Here is a 16,870-nt window from a genome sequence, read left to right as displayed (position 1 = left end):
TGTGATGTGTCTGTAGTGGCTGTGAAAAACCTACATTGGGAACAAGATCCCTTCAGTTGAGGGAATTAATTCTCCTCTTCTTGTCAGTGTTTCCTCCTCTGTTTGTGCAGAATTGGAGTGTCACACTTGTGTAGTCCTGGAGTTTTCAACTTTGGGTAGCTCTTCACCTTCAAAGCAGCTGCTCATCCCATGCAAAACTCCCACCAGTGAGGCAGGAAAGAAGTCCTTGAAAAGGGACACAACCTTGTTTATTGCTATATACTGCCTCTCTTGGCAAAACATAACCTCATCCATTCCAGTGCACTGACCCTGTGCTGTGCAGCCAGCACACCTGAATTACATGCTGCTTCACTTGATAAAGAATACTCAAACTTGTGCAGCAGAAAGAAGCAAACCAAACTGCAGTAATCATGGTGTAGACCCTTTATTAGTTCAACTTTTATGCAAAGCATACTTCAAAGCGATACAAAGAGTGTTTACTGTCTCATACAGACTAGAGATTAAGATCTGTTAAGCACCATTTTATTCTTGTGTATATAAAGGTAGAAAATGTACATAGACTGGCAGTGAACCATAATGCTGGAAGACAGTTCAGTATTTATCTGTTAATAGAAAGTTGCATAGAATTGTAGGTCTTTATAAAGGCATCTACCTATGTGGTAAAATCTCCCTGACTGACCATCCTTCACCTGACAAACGGCATGGAGAAAGGCAAGGCTTGTACTGCTCCTTTTGAATGCCACCCCCCACTCCTAGGTGAAATGGCTGTAGAAAAGCACCATGCCAGAAACGTCCAAGAGGACAACACGTGGAAAAGTTAACTTGCAAGGCTACAAATTCTGTATGTCTTAGGAACTGTTTGTCACATGGGATTGATCAGACTTCTTAAAAACACTAACAGCATTTGATATAAAATCACTTGTCCAGTTAAAAATACTTCACTCTATTAGGTATGTTGTATGTGTAATTCCATTCCTTTCTGTGCTGACAAAAAACAACAAACTCTTGCTTGCTACTTAAATGAGTTTCTCTCACATGAGACTGTTGATGTAGTACTAGAATCGTACTAAGCACAAACTGCCACCCTAACTGGGAGGTGAGCAAAATTCTTCCTCGGCCCTCCAATGTGCGGTTCTCAGTTCCAGGCCTTTTGTTGAAACTCAGCTAAGCCTCCCCAAAATCACTGTTCCCACTCCAGCTCAAGTAATCCCAGCAGTTTTTGCCTGGGAGGAGCACAGCAGAACAGGGAACACAGCTTTAACGCTGAAGGAAACTGAGGAAACTATATTTTGTCTGTAATTTGACCTCTCTAGGGGAGAAGTCAGTTGAAGGGAAACAGTTGACCTATATTTGTAACTGTCCTCTTGGGTCCTCAGAATGATGATGTAAATGTTGATTTCCTGTCAAAGATAACCACTTTCTTTAAAATACTCATTTCGTTGAATGCATCCTCTTTCTCACCCAGTTTAATCATAACCAACTAAGTAGGAAAAGACCTTTAAAATCATTTAAGTCTAACCATTACCTTACAGCTGGGGTTACTTCTTGTTACTTTTGAGAAGAGACCAACCACCTCCTCACTATAATCTCTTTTCAGGTAGTTGTAGAGAATGGTAAGGTCCCCCCCTGAGCCTTCTCCAGGCTAAACAACCCCAGTTCCCTCAGCCAATCCTCCTTGTAATACCCTGTAGTCTCACATACTTTATTAAACAGCATGCTCTATGAGTTTTGTTTGTGAAACTCCCAGGTTTGGTACTGTGATATTTTGTACCCACTTACCTGGGGATAAAGATTTAATCTCCTTTTAATTCTAATGCTAGGTTATTTGTAATGCCACAGGCTAGCAGTCTACCCTGGTGAGAAACCTGGTGGCACAGGCAGCCACATCACTGCCCTCGGGCTCAGGGAAGACAGCTGGAGTGCATATACTCTTTCCCTCCACTCACCTGGCTCCACAGTCTGCTCTCTCTCCGTGATTTAGCATGAGAATACTACAACCACTAACTCAGTGCTGCAGCCCTCCTGTAATGCACTTTCAGCAATGTCTCTCCTGTAATCCTGTGCCAATGCCTCACCACCCTCACAGTGAAGAATTTATTAGTCTAAATTTAGACCCTTAGTTTTTATGAAAAGAATTAACAGACTATTTGAAAGAAAAAAATCCCTTGCTTCTGCCAGCTGCTGTGGAGAGCTGTGTAATACATGAGACTGGGAAAGCTAAAAGTAGAGAAAATACAATGGGCTATTTAATTTCAGCCTAGGCAATTACAGAACAGGTAAAATGATGACCACACTTCAGCACATTCCATCCTGTGTGTAGTTCATCAGCAGAGGAAAGTCTTAAGTGCAGAACAGTTACCAACACAGAGGAATGGGATTAAGCTTAAAGTAACTGGAGGGATCTGATGCTATCAACTACTAGCACAACTATTTAACATATCTCTGCAAGTGCTTCTTTGCTGCTAAAGGGAACCTAAGCTGATGGGTCATTCCAGCAGCAGGTGGGTCCAAAGTATTGCCACATTTGAGCACTGGAAGTTCAGAACTGGCATCTAGAAGCTAAACAGACTGTGCAGATTAAAGTCCTTCCTTACCACCTAGGCTGTGTTTTCTCATGCAGTTTCATCTGTCATGTAGGGGACAGACAGCACACCATATGCTAAGTAAATATTAAATAAACCCTATTTCCTGTACTAGGAGGAGTTTAGTGATAGAATCACAGAATCATAGAATAGTTAGGGTTGGAAAGGACCTTAAATCATCTAGTTCCAACCCCCCTGCCATGGGCAGGGACACCTCACACTAAGAAGTGGGTGAAACACCTAAAACAGACAAATGCAGAGATCTAGTTATGGAGAAAGCGCAGAGCTAATAACTTGCTTTTTTGTGTGGTCAGAACAGAAAGATTGGGTTACTGCCCTCAAACTTGGGAAAGATGATCCAGTTAATCTGAATTCTACAGGATTTTGAAGTATTTTTTTTTCTTTTATGTTAAGCAAAGGAGATAAATTCACATGATAGAACCACACAGTTACAGAAAAAAAAAAAAAGCACTGATTCTAACAGCATTGAAATCTGGTGTTGCCAAGAAGCTTCAAAATTAAGAGTGAATGCTGAAATAGAGCCACATAGACACCAGACACCAACAGCTAACTTATTTAGAACACAAGGTAATAAACTCATTCTTACTTTCCCCCTACAGCTTTAATATGCACACTGATGTGAATGAATTGACCACTGAATGTTTAGTGTGAATGTAAGTCTTCCGAAATTACAGCTATTGTTTTACTGGTTCAGATTGTTAATATGGTTGCTTAAGAGATGTGCCATGTCACGAGTTAGTGAGACTGCTATAGTGATCTAAATACTGGCAATGAATGTAATTTCATCTACAATATAAGGACTGAAAACAAGTAAATATTTGGACATACCTCTTGCTATGAATGTTCTCTTTCAGAAAAAGAAACCCAAAACATTTACAGAAGAGTTATTTCTGTCAGTTTTTAAATGCACAAGATCTGAACATGTGCACATCTGCTTCAGTGGTACTAAAGAGACAGCAAGTTAGAAGGATTTATTGATGCCTGAAATCAGACAGCTGTGACCGCAAGTCTTCATAATGTAGCGTATGTGCTACAGAAGACTGTTGCCTCTCTCTTTGGGTATGCTGTTAGCCATAAAAGCATTGCTCTGAGTGACAGCAAGGCATGAACAGTTGTTTATTTGCTTTCTAAACCATAAAATCAGCTTATTCAGATTGCTGCACCTGCACACATTATCCTGACAGTTCAAAGCTAATTTCACACATTCAGTAAACAGCAGCCAGGTTCTTCCCTAGTGACTCCACTGGAGAGCTGCAACGGACAGACTACGGCTTAGTTATATCAGTGAAACCCATGTGAACAGGTTGGGTGAGAAGTTTAGAGAAAAGTCAATGAACTATACAGATTTCTCATGCAGTCCTTACAGATAAATGCCCCTGTGATTCAGTATTCATGGGTCTTACACAACTGCAAACTTGAGTACTAATAAAGACACCTGAAGTCCAAGTGACTGTACAAATGTTTGTCTGTTGTGGACACTAATGTTCAAGTAGCCTTAAACCTGCTAGAAGAAAATTAAGGATACTCCTATTTATACAGGCTTTAAAGATACTGAGTACCAAACAGGCTGGTCTTCAGCTTTAAGGACCCTGTAGAAATAGCTGATACTTGCACATACAAAAACTTCAAATTTTGAAATCAAACACAGACCTCCTCCCACAAACTCCAAGTTACTTACACAAGTATTTAAAAGGTTCTGGGTGACTTTATTACTTCAGGCTTTGGTATTAGTCTCTTCAGTGTGTATCAGCCTGGGAAATTAGAGAAGCTCTAAAGTAAAAGTCAACCTTACCTGAAGCTATTACATAGCAGGAGAATTACAATCTAAAGTGCTTTCTTTCCACCTTCTACAGACTATAAACAAAGATCTATTAATTTCTATTACTGACTTACTAATTCTATTACTGACTTTTCCCACAATGAAGGACATCCCAAATGTCATTAGTGATGATTACATTTTCTTTCCGTTTCAAGCATAAGCATAAACTACTTAGGCAAACTACAATGGACCAGGAAGGTAACAACCTTTATTTATCTTTGACTTTCAAGGGCTTGAAAGACTCCTGCAAATGACACACTGAAGAGATGCTAAATCAAGTCTCTTTCTCCCTTTTTATAAAAACATTAGCTAAAAATGTATTTGTTAGCTAGTGGCTTTAATGCCCAATGTTCCCTAAGAGAAAATTCTTCCATTTGTTTATATGCCCCAAGAGAAAATAGAGTAATATAGATCTTAAAAGACACCAAGTAAAGTTTACCAGTCTTTCATCCAAAGTAGAAAAGTTAGCTGGATGGGAAAATAGAAGAAAGTGCTTTTTGAGCTTACTTCTGTTTAGATAACTGTAACTTCCCTAGGTTTTCGTTTCACGCTTTCTAGTCGTGTTAGAGGGCGGAAGTTTGTCGGCTTCCTGCTTCCTTCTGCAGTGGTTAACCGACAGTCCTTCTGCAGCCCCCTCAGCAGCTCCATTAATTCCCGTTTTTCCAGCTCTGCCTGCTCCAGCTCCTGACGGTGCTGCCTCTCTGCAGACATCAGGGAGCGAACATCTGACATCATTCGTGACATCTGACTCTGAAATGCAACTTGGATTTACCGCAAGAAACAAACTCTGTTCTAGTGATGGTGGTATGAAGTTGAATTTCCCACGCATGTACGGTGAGGGATTATAAAGAATAAGCAACACTGAAATAACTTTTTGATAGCAGAATAAATGTAAACAACTTGAGACACAGTCCTGCATTCACTCTCTCAGATAATCTCATTTCAAAGATTCCAAAACAGTTTTCCTTAAAGTGCAAAAGGTTTCTTACAAAACGTAATAAGACACAGTGGATCTACCCAGCTGCTGCTTACATTTTCTATTTCAAGACCCTGACCAAAGTAAGGGTTTGGTTATGTTCAGGTATATTCTTCAAGGATTTAACATTACAGCCAATAAAAATAAAAATGTAAACTATAAAGTACTTGCTCTGGGCTTTAAAAAGTTATTACTTTGTGATATAATAAGAACTGGATGAATGAAAAGGTAAGATGGCCTTGCTCATTACTTGATTAGGTTTACAGTTCAACTTTCCGACCCTCTGAGCACAGCTGAACCAAAGCATAAATACCACTGTCTGCAGCAGGGCTCCGTGTCAGCCAGCCCTGGATTAAGTCACTTTGCATAGCACTAATAAAGGAGCTGGATATTTAATTACATCTGATTTGTGATGTAGACACACATGTGTTTAGACACTGAAAATGAGTTTCAGTCTGATTTGCCAGCATCTTACATACAGAACAATGCTGTCCTTGTACAGAGGTACCAAGGTTAGCGCCAAATGAATTTGAAGTAGATAAACCACACAAATAGAGCACTCAGTCTGCTTCTCCCCAGAGAAGATTAACTTGCAAAGCATTGTGCTAACACCTGTTTTGCTTCCCATACTTAATGGAATTCTCATCTGTATGAGACTACATTTACAGAGTAAGAGACTATTATTGGGAAAAACAAAGCATTAGACTGTTAGGAGAGGGGGAAAACAGAAAATAAAATGATCCTATTTACCTTCAGTTCTTCAATTTCATTTTGCAGAATACTCTCTTTTTGGACCATATGCCTCCTCTGTGAATCTAACCTTGACTCCATCTCATGCTTTGCCTCCTCCACTCTGCAGATCATTTCTGACCTAAAAAGTTTATTTCACCTTGTTAAGTGTTGTAGGCATGGAAGACAGTGATTTTCAAATTCCAGAAAGCCTTCTGGAAGCCAAACAACCCAATGTGATTCCTATCACATTCTGCAGGACACACCTCCAGAGGCATGACAGTACTGCTTTGTAATTGAAATAAAACTAGCAAGGGGGCACTATGTGACCATTCACAGAGTCTACATAGGGGACAACTGTATCATATTCCTGAAGTAATTCTACGAGTTTTTAAATGATTTACTGATTTTAAATGATTTACTGCCTTTTACCTAGAGTATCTGCTTGCTTAGTATTACTAAACACATGCAGTCAAGATAAAAAGTCTGAATAATATAGTATTGTTAAATATCTTGTTACTTTTATGGTGGACGTTAAACAATAATATGAAGTAAACTATTATAAACTAATCATTCACACAGCTTCACAGCCCCAAACTAGCTGTTACTACATTAACCTTTTGAGTTCAGAAACCAGGCAGTGGAATCCCTTGTGTCTCAATGCTTTTGTATCAGATCTGAGCCTGACTTCACAGCAATGATCATGAGCACAAGACTTAGCGAGTTGAAAGACAGAAATGGGAAGGAGCATAGGAAAAAAACAAATCGAACTGGAATATCATGGAAAGGGAAAGCTACAGAAACATCTGTAAGGATGCTGGTAAGAAGAGTCACATTCACTGACTTGTTATTAATCTGCCAGGGTTTTAATAAAAATTGAAAATTAGATCCTCAGAGGTTTAATCTACCAGTCCGTACCTGCCAAAATAATTACAGGTTTTTATTTTCTGGATCTGTACAAATATAAACTAAATGTAATTATTAAATAATGTGACTTTGGGTCTGTAATAGTCTAATGGAAAAATGAAATTGCCAACTTTTGTCCAGCTTTCTTAGGTATTTTGTAATTGTATATTGTCAGCTCACAGCCTTATTCCACTGCAAGCAATGACATTTTGGGATTTATAATAACTTGGACAAAAACAAAGTAACAACAAAATAATCAAAAGAGTAAGAATTTCAAGTCTATGCTGACCCATAACAATATGCTGGCCCATAAGTATCAAGCAATTAATAGACTGCATAATGCATACCAGAATCCAGAGTTAGTATTTGACATGCTTTGGGCAGTGATTTTAAACCCAAGCTAATGCAAACATTAAAGGAAGAGAAGTTTTGTACCGAAGTAGTTCTAGCTCGGTTCTTAGCTCTGCCACACAATTGTGCTGTGTGTCTTCCACACTGAGAATGGTGTAGCCACAGCCATTGGGGCATTCACGGCTCCGATATTCACACACTGCCAGGTGACTGTCTAAGTTACGACGTTCAACTTGAACTGTACAGCCTGAACAGGGAACAGTAAAACAAGCCAGTTGTTAACAACTAACAAAAGCACAAGCAAGCTGCAATGTCCTGAGCTAAACAACTGTCACTCTGTTAAAGCAACGAAAAAAGTAATTTCTTTAGAATGTGAATATGATGGTTATAACACACATAACTTGTAATAAAACACTCTTTAAGTAAGATACTTCATTAGCTGAAAACACTGGAAAACTGATAGTAGCGCCTACAAGGATGCTGGAGACAGACTGTCAGGGACTGTAGTGATAGGACAAGGGGCAGTAGGTTTAAATTTAAACAAGGGAAGTTCAGGTTAGATATAAGGAAGAAGTTCTTTACTGTGAGAGTGGTGAAAAACTGGAACAAGTTGCCTGAAGAAGTGGTAAATGCTCCATCCCTGGCAGTGTTCAAGGCCAGGTTGGACAGAGCCTTGGGTGACATGGTCTAGCGCAAGTCATCTTTGCCCATGGCAGGGAATTGGAACGTGATGATCTTAAGGTCCTTTCTAACCCAAACCATTCTATGATCCTGTTTTTTATGAAGTCTTCTACTGCTTGTCTGGCATTAAAGCAAATTCAGTAATGACAGTGCTGATGCCAAGCTAAGGCAGTGGCAGCTGGCTTGTGCTTCACCAGATTACACTGACTAAAATTGAAGAATGCCCATGAGTTAAAAAAAAAAAACCCTTACCTTATCAAATCTAGGAAAAAAGTTCAAAGACCTAGTCAGAGAAACGTGGGTGAGATGGGATGTAACCTTGTTTTTCTCACAGGTGGTTGGTCTTGTGTATAACATACCAGACAACATAAATAAACAACAACATTTATTTATGAACATTTAATAAATTATTCAAAAATAGGAAAGTTTCCACAGAAATGCTAGGGTACAAACTTTACAAACCTGTAGTGATTAAAAACTAAAATGTAGAGAACTGAAAACGAACACTATATAAATTATTGCTGCATGTAACACTAAATTTGAAGTTTGCAGTCTTAATATTTAGAGGACTGTTTGCTGTAATACACACTTGCATTTAATTTTAAGGTAAAATCCATGTAAGAAAACAGAACCAATGAAACTTGTCAACAAAAACCCCAGAAAACTATGAACATCAGCCCTCTAGAGGAGCTTTACTGATAAATGATTTGTAATTGAGGTACTCAAAATACAGTCCACTGTATTCTACAGTAAGAGTTCAAGAGATGCAAAAGCTCTCATGTCCTGAACACCAGACACCAAAGATAAGTTGTGGGAACTTTATAAATGCTACTGTTTCTGTAGAAAGTAAACCAGGTGAATCTGAAGCGTCTGCAGGAGTCACTGCTGAGAGAAATTATAACTTCCAGTGGAGCAATCTTCTTATAATTAATTACAACAACTGACTTAGCTGTTCTTTTAGCATCAGGAATTAGATATAAATTTTGTCTAGAAATATATGACATTTTGAATAAAATTTTAACACTATGATCCTTTTTAGCAGTATGTTTCTTCCTCGAGAGGTGTAGGTTGTTTTAAATAAAAACCTTACCATGATCTCAACAATTCTAGACAGAATTTAGCTTAAACCAATTCTTATTTCCATGATAGGTTTCTGTTAAAATCAGGAGACAGTGAGCAGCTGCACATGCACCAGGCAACCAAATGCTTTATAAGTAAATTGTGATTCGTAAACATTGTGTAGGTGCTGTTACCTTCATTCAGACATCAGAACAAGCAGTCAAAATTGAAAGACAACCTCACTGAAAGACAGAAAGCAAAGCGAATGCACTACTATATCTTTGTAAATTTGAAGTCCATCATACTCATTCATTTTGGTCAGCTCTTGGGTAAGAAACTGTTGCTAACCATCACGCCTGCCATAGATCAGTAATACATTTTGTCCCAAACCACTGCTGTAAACAGCAAATTATGCCAAAGCTTTGAATTTCTGTTTGGAAATAATGGCCATTACTGCCATTATGTTGACAGAAAGATGACGAAAACATGTTTTCTGAATATAAAGGATTCAATTTATTTAAATGTTACTCACCGGCATTGGAGCAAGGTATCTGACTGTATTCACACTCCCTTTCATGCCTGTCTATAGACTCCAGAGAACAAACCATTTGACAGCCATACTCCCTGTTTTTGCAATGTAGCTGAAGACGGTTTAAATCATTTCTCATGTATCTACATTAAAAAAAAAAAAAAAAAAAAAAAAGAGTTCTAATATCTGGGAACATTACTGAGAAATTTGTATTTTCAACTTCGGGGAAAGAAAGCAAAACTCTGATCTCCATTACGAAAAAGTGTGAGTAATCAGTTCAATATTTTGTTTTCCATATTGCAAAAGAACAGGCTTAAAAGAAACAGCGTAAATGGAAAATTCAGTCTCCAAAATTAAATGTGCAAATGAAATCTTTATTTTAATTTTATTTCACTGCTCAGTAGATGTTACCGATAACAATCAAAAGGGCTACTCAGTCATCATTTTAAATTTTGTGTTTCTAAACATGCCAAACCAAACTGACCACAGTGAGTACACACCAAACAACCTGTAAATTAAACTCAAGGGTTCTGTCTACACTGTATGTCAACTTTCCAGGCAGAAAATCTCATTATTGACAAAAGTACTGAGAATACAAATGGAGTAAATTTATCATCTGTGGCTGAAGGTTTTAAACACAATGTAACTGTTAATCTGAGCAGATTAGACAATGCATGGGTTAATCAGCAAGCGCTGTCTACTGATGAAACTCTGTGCGCTGGGAATAGCATAGTTCACTTGGAATGGACCTACAACAATCATTTAGCCCAACTGCCTGACCAGTTATGGAAGACACTTGTGAAATCAGCCTGCTTTACATGACAAAGTGGTTCAAGACAGATATTCTTATGGATAAAGACATTTTTAAAAAAGGATTTAAAGGTGAGAAGTTGGATTTATATCTACAGAAATTATTCATTATAAACCCAACTACAGTATCTAAGTAAGGCTGAAAAGAAAAAAGATATACAGTGTTTAGTGACTGTTGTCAACAGTTGCTTTGCCTGATTTCTCTAAAAAAGTATTTGAACGCTTTGGTGCTGTAGAAGACATTCAGAATAATATTCAGAGAGATGTCTAGAAACAGGATTAAAGATTTAAAAAAGTGGAAAACAAAATAAGTGTTTGAAATCTTAATACCTTGAAAGTTAGTTATAATAAATAGAAAATGCTAATGCTTTCATGCAAGTGATCAGTTTCTGCCACAGTCACACTGGATAAAGACAATATGAGTGACAGCAAACGACAAGAGATAAAGCTGTGCAAGCGGAACTGAGAAATCCTAAATTCATGTGATTTCAACATACAGCAATATTACTGTATACCTGTAGAGAGGCCGTAGCAAAGACACGTCAATCATCTGTCTGTCTTCAGGGCAGTTACTGTGGTGAACAAGCCACCCATGTATACAAGCAGTACAGAAAGCATGTTCACAAGGAGCCTGTAACGGATCTTCTAGCACATCACGGCAGATGGAGCATAATAGCCCTTCATTGACGTAGCCAACAAAACGCTCAATATCATAACCCATGCTCTCCGCACACTTTCAGCCTATTAAAACACAGAAAAATAAAGCAGTCTTTGTCCTGAATCTGTATGGCCAGATCCACAAAAAGGCCTGGAAGCAACCCTAGAAACACTGAGAACTTAATGTGAATAAAGAACTTCACAGTGAGAATGCAAAAACTTACATACTTCAGAGACTTTAAGATTTAAATAAGAATTTGAGGATTGTACTGCTGGATGTCAGAATCCCCATTCCTCCGAATTCTGAAAGCAAAGACAGGCAATTGAGCCATGCTTGTTCAGAATTCTGTTACAGAACACAGTTCTAGCAGCCACTGTGAAACATGGATTTTCTACTTACTTGAATTCTACCTGAAGCAGAAACATCGTAAAAGCTCAAATGCAAATGTTTGCTTTCCATTTTAAAGCCTTCTGTATCATGCCTAACCAACTTAGAAAAAAGTATCCTTACAGACAATAGCTGGGCACTTCCAGCTAGCAGAATTTGTATTTATGAACTGCACGTCACTTAACATGTTGCTTTCATACTGAAAAGGCTAAGATTCTCTATTCATTGTAGCCTTCTATTCCAGAGAGAACAGCATGAAATCTCCACATGCCTAGAGTAGTACTTAATATACAGGAAGAAAAAGAAGCCAAAACTGCAGCTTATTCTGAAATCGTGAAGAGCTACTGTCTTCTCTCACATAGTCTATTTTATAAAACTGAGTAGATTAAATGGATTTGAAAGCTTTGTAAAGAACTAACCAGCAACCTGCACTCATCAGAATCCCATCATGAAAAGCCTATAGTTCAGTAAGATCCCAAAGAAGTCACGTAAAAGAGTATGTTTTAGGCTTCACATTCCTACTTCACATATAAAATTACTTTTGTAACCCCACTGAGACTTGCGAGAGAGGTTTTTATTAGTCATGAGGTTTTCTGAATAAAACAGAAAAGGAAGATATCTTACCTTTTCAGATTTAACTACATATATATGTAGTTTGTCCAAATATTTCAGAGGCAGTTTTCTGATTAGTAAGACATGTAACACTTCCCCCAGTTCCTCTTCACTGCTTTATTATGCCTATGAGAAAAATGAGAAAGGCTCAGTACCGTTTCCTAAGTTACCAAGTCCTATGTCCAACCAGCCAGCTGCTGAATAGACCCCGTCCTGACAGCCCACTGAAACAAAGCTTTCCAAAACAAGCCACTGTAAAAAAAACAAGTAAGACAAGAGATCTGACTAGACTGGGGGAGAAAAACAATAATCAGTCTTTCAGTTATTAATGACGCAGATACTTACGACAAAACTGAGCATGTGCTGCCATTTAATTTTGAAGCCTTACGGTTTTGTTTGTAAGACTGAAGACAACACAATTCAGTATTATTGGAAAGTAGCAACTTGAAATATAGTAAAACTATACTCCTTAGAAAGATGAAAGTTTCTTATCTAACCCAGTTTTATCTGGGCGTGTTAGGCAGTTCATTTTTGAAACAGAAGTATCACAGTCAAGTACATTGTATTGACAAATGATACTGCTCCAATGTGCAGCAGAATTAAGACTGTTCACTTACAACAAAAAAAAAAACAAAACACAAAGGACGTCATCACTTGAATCCCTGCAATCTAGCAATTGCAATGTGACATTCAAAGAGAATCTCAATCTGAATTAGAACCATGTAACAATCTTAAGGATCTCTAAGGACTAATGACAAATTTTGCTCTGAAGGGAGAAAAGAACTTTGCAATTCCCCGTCATGAAATGTTCTGCAATTGTGGAATGTGTAACGGATGGAAACTTAACTAAGAGCCGTGATCCTCGCTCACGACTGTGAGAGACATATCAAAGTATGTTTTTGACAAAGTGTATTCCATGAAGTATATATATTTATATTCATTATTACTATTTGTTGGAAAGAAGTAGGAAAACATAAGCGTGCAGCTGTTCTATGATCTTCGTATTTGGCCACACTGGGGCACCTGGCCCCATTCTTGGCATAGCCAACAGTGAGATCATGAGAAACTGCATGGCCACACCAATAAACAATTACAGGAATGGCATAAAGCCAGCTGTGTTTCTAAGGGTATAAAAGCAGGACCCTCCTGCAGCCGAATGTGAAGCCACACCTATGGGTGGATGCACCACACAGGAATTTTCCAAGTTACCTGGGACTCCCAGCATTGGCTGCAACAGGGCGTCCCAGCTTGAAGTGTGGCCCAGATGATGACGATTAGGTGGTAACTGGTGATGCATTTCTTCTTAATCACTATTCTCTCTAATGATCTGATGCACTGCTAATTTTCCTCTGTGCTATACATATACATATATATACACCTTATTCCCTTTATTGTGCTTGTTTACTACATATATAGCTATATACCTGACTGAGCTTTGTGTGCTTGTTTGCTTTATTGTACTTGTTTAATAAAGAGCATGTTCTAGGGCTAGTGTGTGATCATTTTGTTGGGTACCAAAACATTACCTGCTACACAGTTTACATATTGTTTAGTTTTCTCCCGGCATGTTTATCCCACAGCCAATGCCAGGGCCTGCAGACATGCTTCAGCCAGATTTAGATTAGTTGGGACACGTACTAGTTCACTGACCTAGTGACAGCACTGCCACAGCAGCAGGGAGAGCAATCCACGTGGACTCCTGACAAGGTCCCAGGCAGATTTCACAGACTGCATCTGGCTCTTTGCTGCTGTGGCTACAACACTGCAGGTAAACTAAATTTACAGGTGTCTAGGATATGCTATTCCTTCAGTCACAGCAAGGACAATTTATGACTTAAAGCAGTTTGCTCAAGAAAACAATTCTTTTTAATGCTGTTGTTCCCTTATAAGTTTTTACAGTTCTGCAAAGACAGGAAATTCAGGACTTCACTAGTGCTGCATGAACAAAACAAGCACTGTGTCTGCACAAAGCTGGGACTGTAAGGACAGCAAGGACCACACTGGAAAGCTTAAAAAGCAGAAACCAACATTCATTATCAGTAGCAGAATGTGAAGTCAAATACTAGTTTCTAATACTAATGAAAGGCATTGAAACATTTAGTATGTTTATGCTGGAGGACTGTAAACAGCATATATGCATTCTGTAACTTGAACTGTGAGCCTAAAAACTTTGATTTGACTTAGAGGATCCCAGAGGATTCAGCTTTTAGAAAACTTTCATAGGGGTATATAATATGTCAACAAAACTGTATTTTTGCTGTCCCAGTGTTTCGGTTCTACTGCAAGCTACATTTTGCATATACGATGCTGACCCCTGAGTACTAAGTCTTCAAGACACTCTTTGGCATATTTTATCACGTTTGAAGTCTATCAGAATGCAGGAAAGAGAATTTTTGTAAGTGGGGGAAAACCACCTTTGTGCCTGACAAAAAATAAAGCACAACAAATACATATATAAAGCCCCAGCCAAAACCGGAGTTCAAATGGAGAGTGGATGAGAACTCTGAGGCAAAAACTACAATCAAAAGGGGTTCTAAAGAGAAGAATTTCAGTACGTTTTCAAGACTGATGTTGGACCGGCACCATCCCACACAATGCCAGAATCCTTGTGGCTTTGAGTGTGAGACCTACGACAACAGCTGTCACTGTCCCAAATTTCTTCCAGTAGAAATTTCCTGAGAACCAGAGATATTTTATCTTCTGCTAACTTAAAGAGAAGCACTTTAGTCAACAGATAAGCAGAGGGAGAGCACCAAATGAATGGCATGTGTTCTACCAGTGCAGATGACTCTACTCTGTACTTCTACTCTTCCTCAGAAACTTCCCTTTTCTTGACTTTGCCTCAAAACCTCCTCTTCTATTTCCACTACAATTCACCAGTTGTCATACTCCTTTTTTGTCTGCACCTATAAACTGCATTATTTATCACTGCCTTCCCACACTCCACTAATATTTCCAAACCTTCCTCAGCCTTTGATTTCTCTGGTCCAGAATTTTACACATCACCTGGCCATTACCAGTGACACTGCCCATGAGGATACCTGGAATTTGAAGGTGCCCAGTCTGGAAGGCAGAAAGCCCAAGAACTACTACATGCTATTTAAATTTCTATTGTTTCACTTTTATTATTATTTCCTCCAATATTTTTTGACAAGCAAAAATATCCTCCAGACTTCACAGATATTCATTTTTAGTAGCTCTCATCCCATGCAGTTTTCCAGGCAGATGTGCACCTATAGCTTTGAACTACACCTTCAAACAGTGATTTTGTGTGGATAAAATAATAGGGAGAATACAGATATGGTGTAGTTCCCAGGAACACAATCACATAGCCTGCTGTTTAGCACTAATCTTTGTAAAAAGCAGGACACTGAGATGGGATTAATAACTTGCACTTTTTATCTACAGTAGCTTCTGATTTTTAAAACCTGTTTCTTTTCTCTGTGACAACACAAAACCAAACTGTTCAAAGAGCCGGAGTGAATCATGACAGAACTACAGATGTGCAACACTAAGACTGCTTTTTCAGAAGTATGTGTGACTGGAAGAACAGACAATCTTTGCAGGGCTTAGGGATGAGGTGACATTAAAACATCATATTGCTTGAGCTTCCATTTCACAAAGATATACTGTGCTTTAAATCCTTCTGTAGAGAAGCAACGTTTTAAGGTGTCTTGTAGCACTCTGCCACAGGCAATGTAAGCTGCTTCAGGCCACTATTAATGCCCATAGATGCAGACTCACCCCTTCAGCTGTGACAGTACAAGCTGTTTCTACAGTCACTTGATTTATCACACTGGGTAACTGGCCTGTTTTCAGGCTGAACTGGGGCAAAAAAAAAAAAAAAAGAAAAGGTTTAACATTGGCAGCTGTCCTGCAGCAGCCCAAGCCAACCTATCTGCCAATTCATAGCCTCCCTCGAATCAGTTTGAATATTTAATTTGGCTCTTTCCTGAACTGGCTCAGACACCTACTCACTGATTTGCTAGGCCAGATTTTCTTGTAAACGGCTCAGAAAAAGCTCTATTGACTGTCGAAGAGAGGCAAAAGAGGAGATGAGGGACCCCAGCCAGGGCTGAAAGACAGACAGCAGCTGCATTTGTTACCGAGTCTGCCAGACAGCTCCTCCCTCAGCACAGCTCCTCAAGCTGCTACATTGTGGAGTCTCACAAACATCTGTTAAGAGAAAGGGACCAGAAGGGATAAGAACAAACGTACAGCAATACCAGCTTACACTGATGTAAAAAACTGACTTAAGCAACAAAAGCGTCTATAATAACCAGTACAAGATACAAAATTAATTTAAGGCCTCTCCCAGGAACTACTTAAGAAACTGGAGATACTTTGACAAAGACCATTTTTACACAACGCTTCCACTTGCCTTCCCGCTACAAAACCTACTCGAAATAGGTACTTCAAGACACTTCAAGATACACGCTTCACAGTTCCCTTTCGGGTTTTAAAGGGCTGGACTCTGCCGCAGAGACAAGACAGGAGGCAGGACAGCTCTGCTCAGAAGCTCTCGTGAAGGACTGTGCAGAGGTCGAAGGAAGACTCCTCGGGAATGGCCAACGCTCTTGGGCACAGAGAACAAAACTGGCCTGGAAACCATAGGAGCAGCAACGTAGCGACAAGCGGCCGCGCCTAATGGGGCTCAAACAACTAACGCACACTTACCACCATCTTCTCAGCAGGATGGCAAAGCCACCACGACCCCTGACAAGGTCCCCGCGCAATGCCTCTGCCCGCA

The 16,870-nt window shown here is 39.1% G+C and overlaps 1 protein-coding gene across 3 annotated transcripts; it reads right to left on the bottom strand.

Annotated features, from left to right (window-relative positions):
- Positions 1 to 3,074: 3,074 nt before the first annotated feature.
- Positions 3,075 to 12,265, bottom strand: LOC130595908 (RING finger protein 151-like). Of its 3 annotated transcripts, XR_008971426.1 has the most exons (8): positions 12,133 to 12,265; positions 10,979 to 11,204; positions 9,657 to 9,796; positions 7,469 to 7,631; positions 6,149 to 6,269; positions 4,930 to 5,172; positions 4,282 to 4,354; positions 3,076 to 3,854 (listed from the first exon to the last, which is right to left on the bottom strand). XR_008971426.1 is itself a non-coding variant. In XM_057403027.1 (7 exons), the coding sequence occupies exons 2-6, from the start codon at positions 11,182 to 11,184 to the stop codon at positions 4,936 to 4,938; spliced, it is 867 nt and encodes a 288-aa protein (XP_057259010.1). In that variant the 5' UTR covers positions 11,185 to 11,204; positions 12,133 to 12,265; the 3' UTR covers positions 3,075 to 4,354; positions 4,930 to 4,935. The 3 variants fall into 3 exon arrangements, 2 of the variants coding, with proteins under 2 accessions (XP_057259010.1, XP_057259009.1); XM_057403027.1 differs by having other exon boundaries at positions 3,075 to 4,354; XM_057403026.1 differs by lacking the exons at positions 3,076 to 3,854; positions 4,282 to 4,354 and having other exon boundaries at positions 4,611 to 5,172.
- Positions 12,266 to 16,870: the final 4,605 nt, after the last annotated feature.

The sequence above is a fragment of the Pezoporus wallicus genome, unplaced genomic scaffold, assembly GCF_028554395.1.
Source record: "Pezoporus wallicus isolate ANWC-B61680 ecotype Strahan unplaced genomic scaffold, APGP_CSIRO_Pwel_v1 contig_2456, whole genome shotgun sequence".
Classification (NCBI taxonomy): domain Eukaryota; kingdom Metazoa; phylum Chordata; class Aves; order Psittaciformes; family Psittacidae; genus Pezoporus; species Pezoporus wallicus.
Note: the sequence above shows the minus strand (reverse complement) of the source record. Positions and strands in the feature narration are given on the sequence as shown.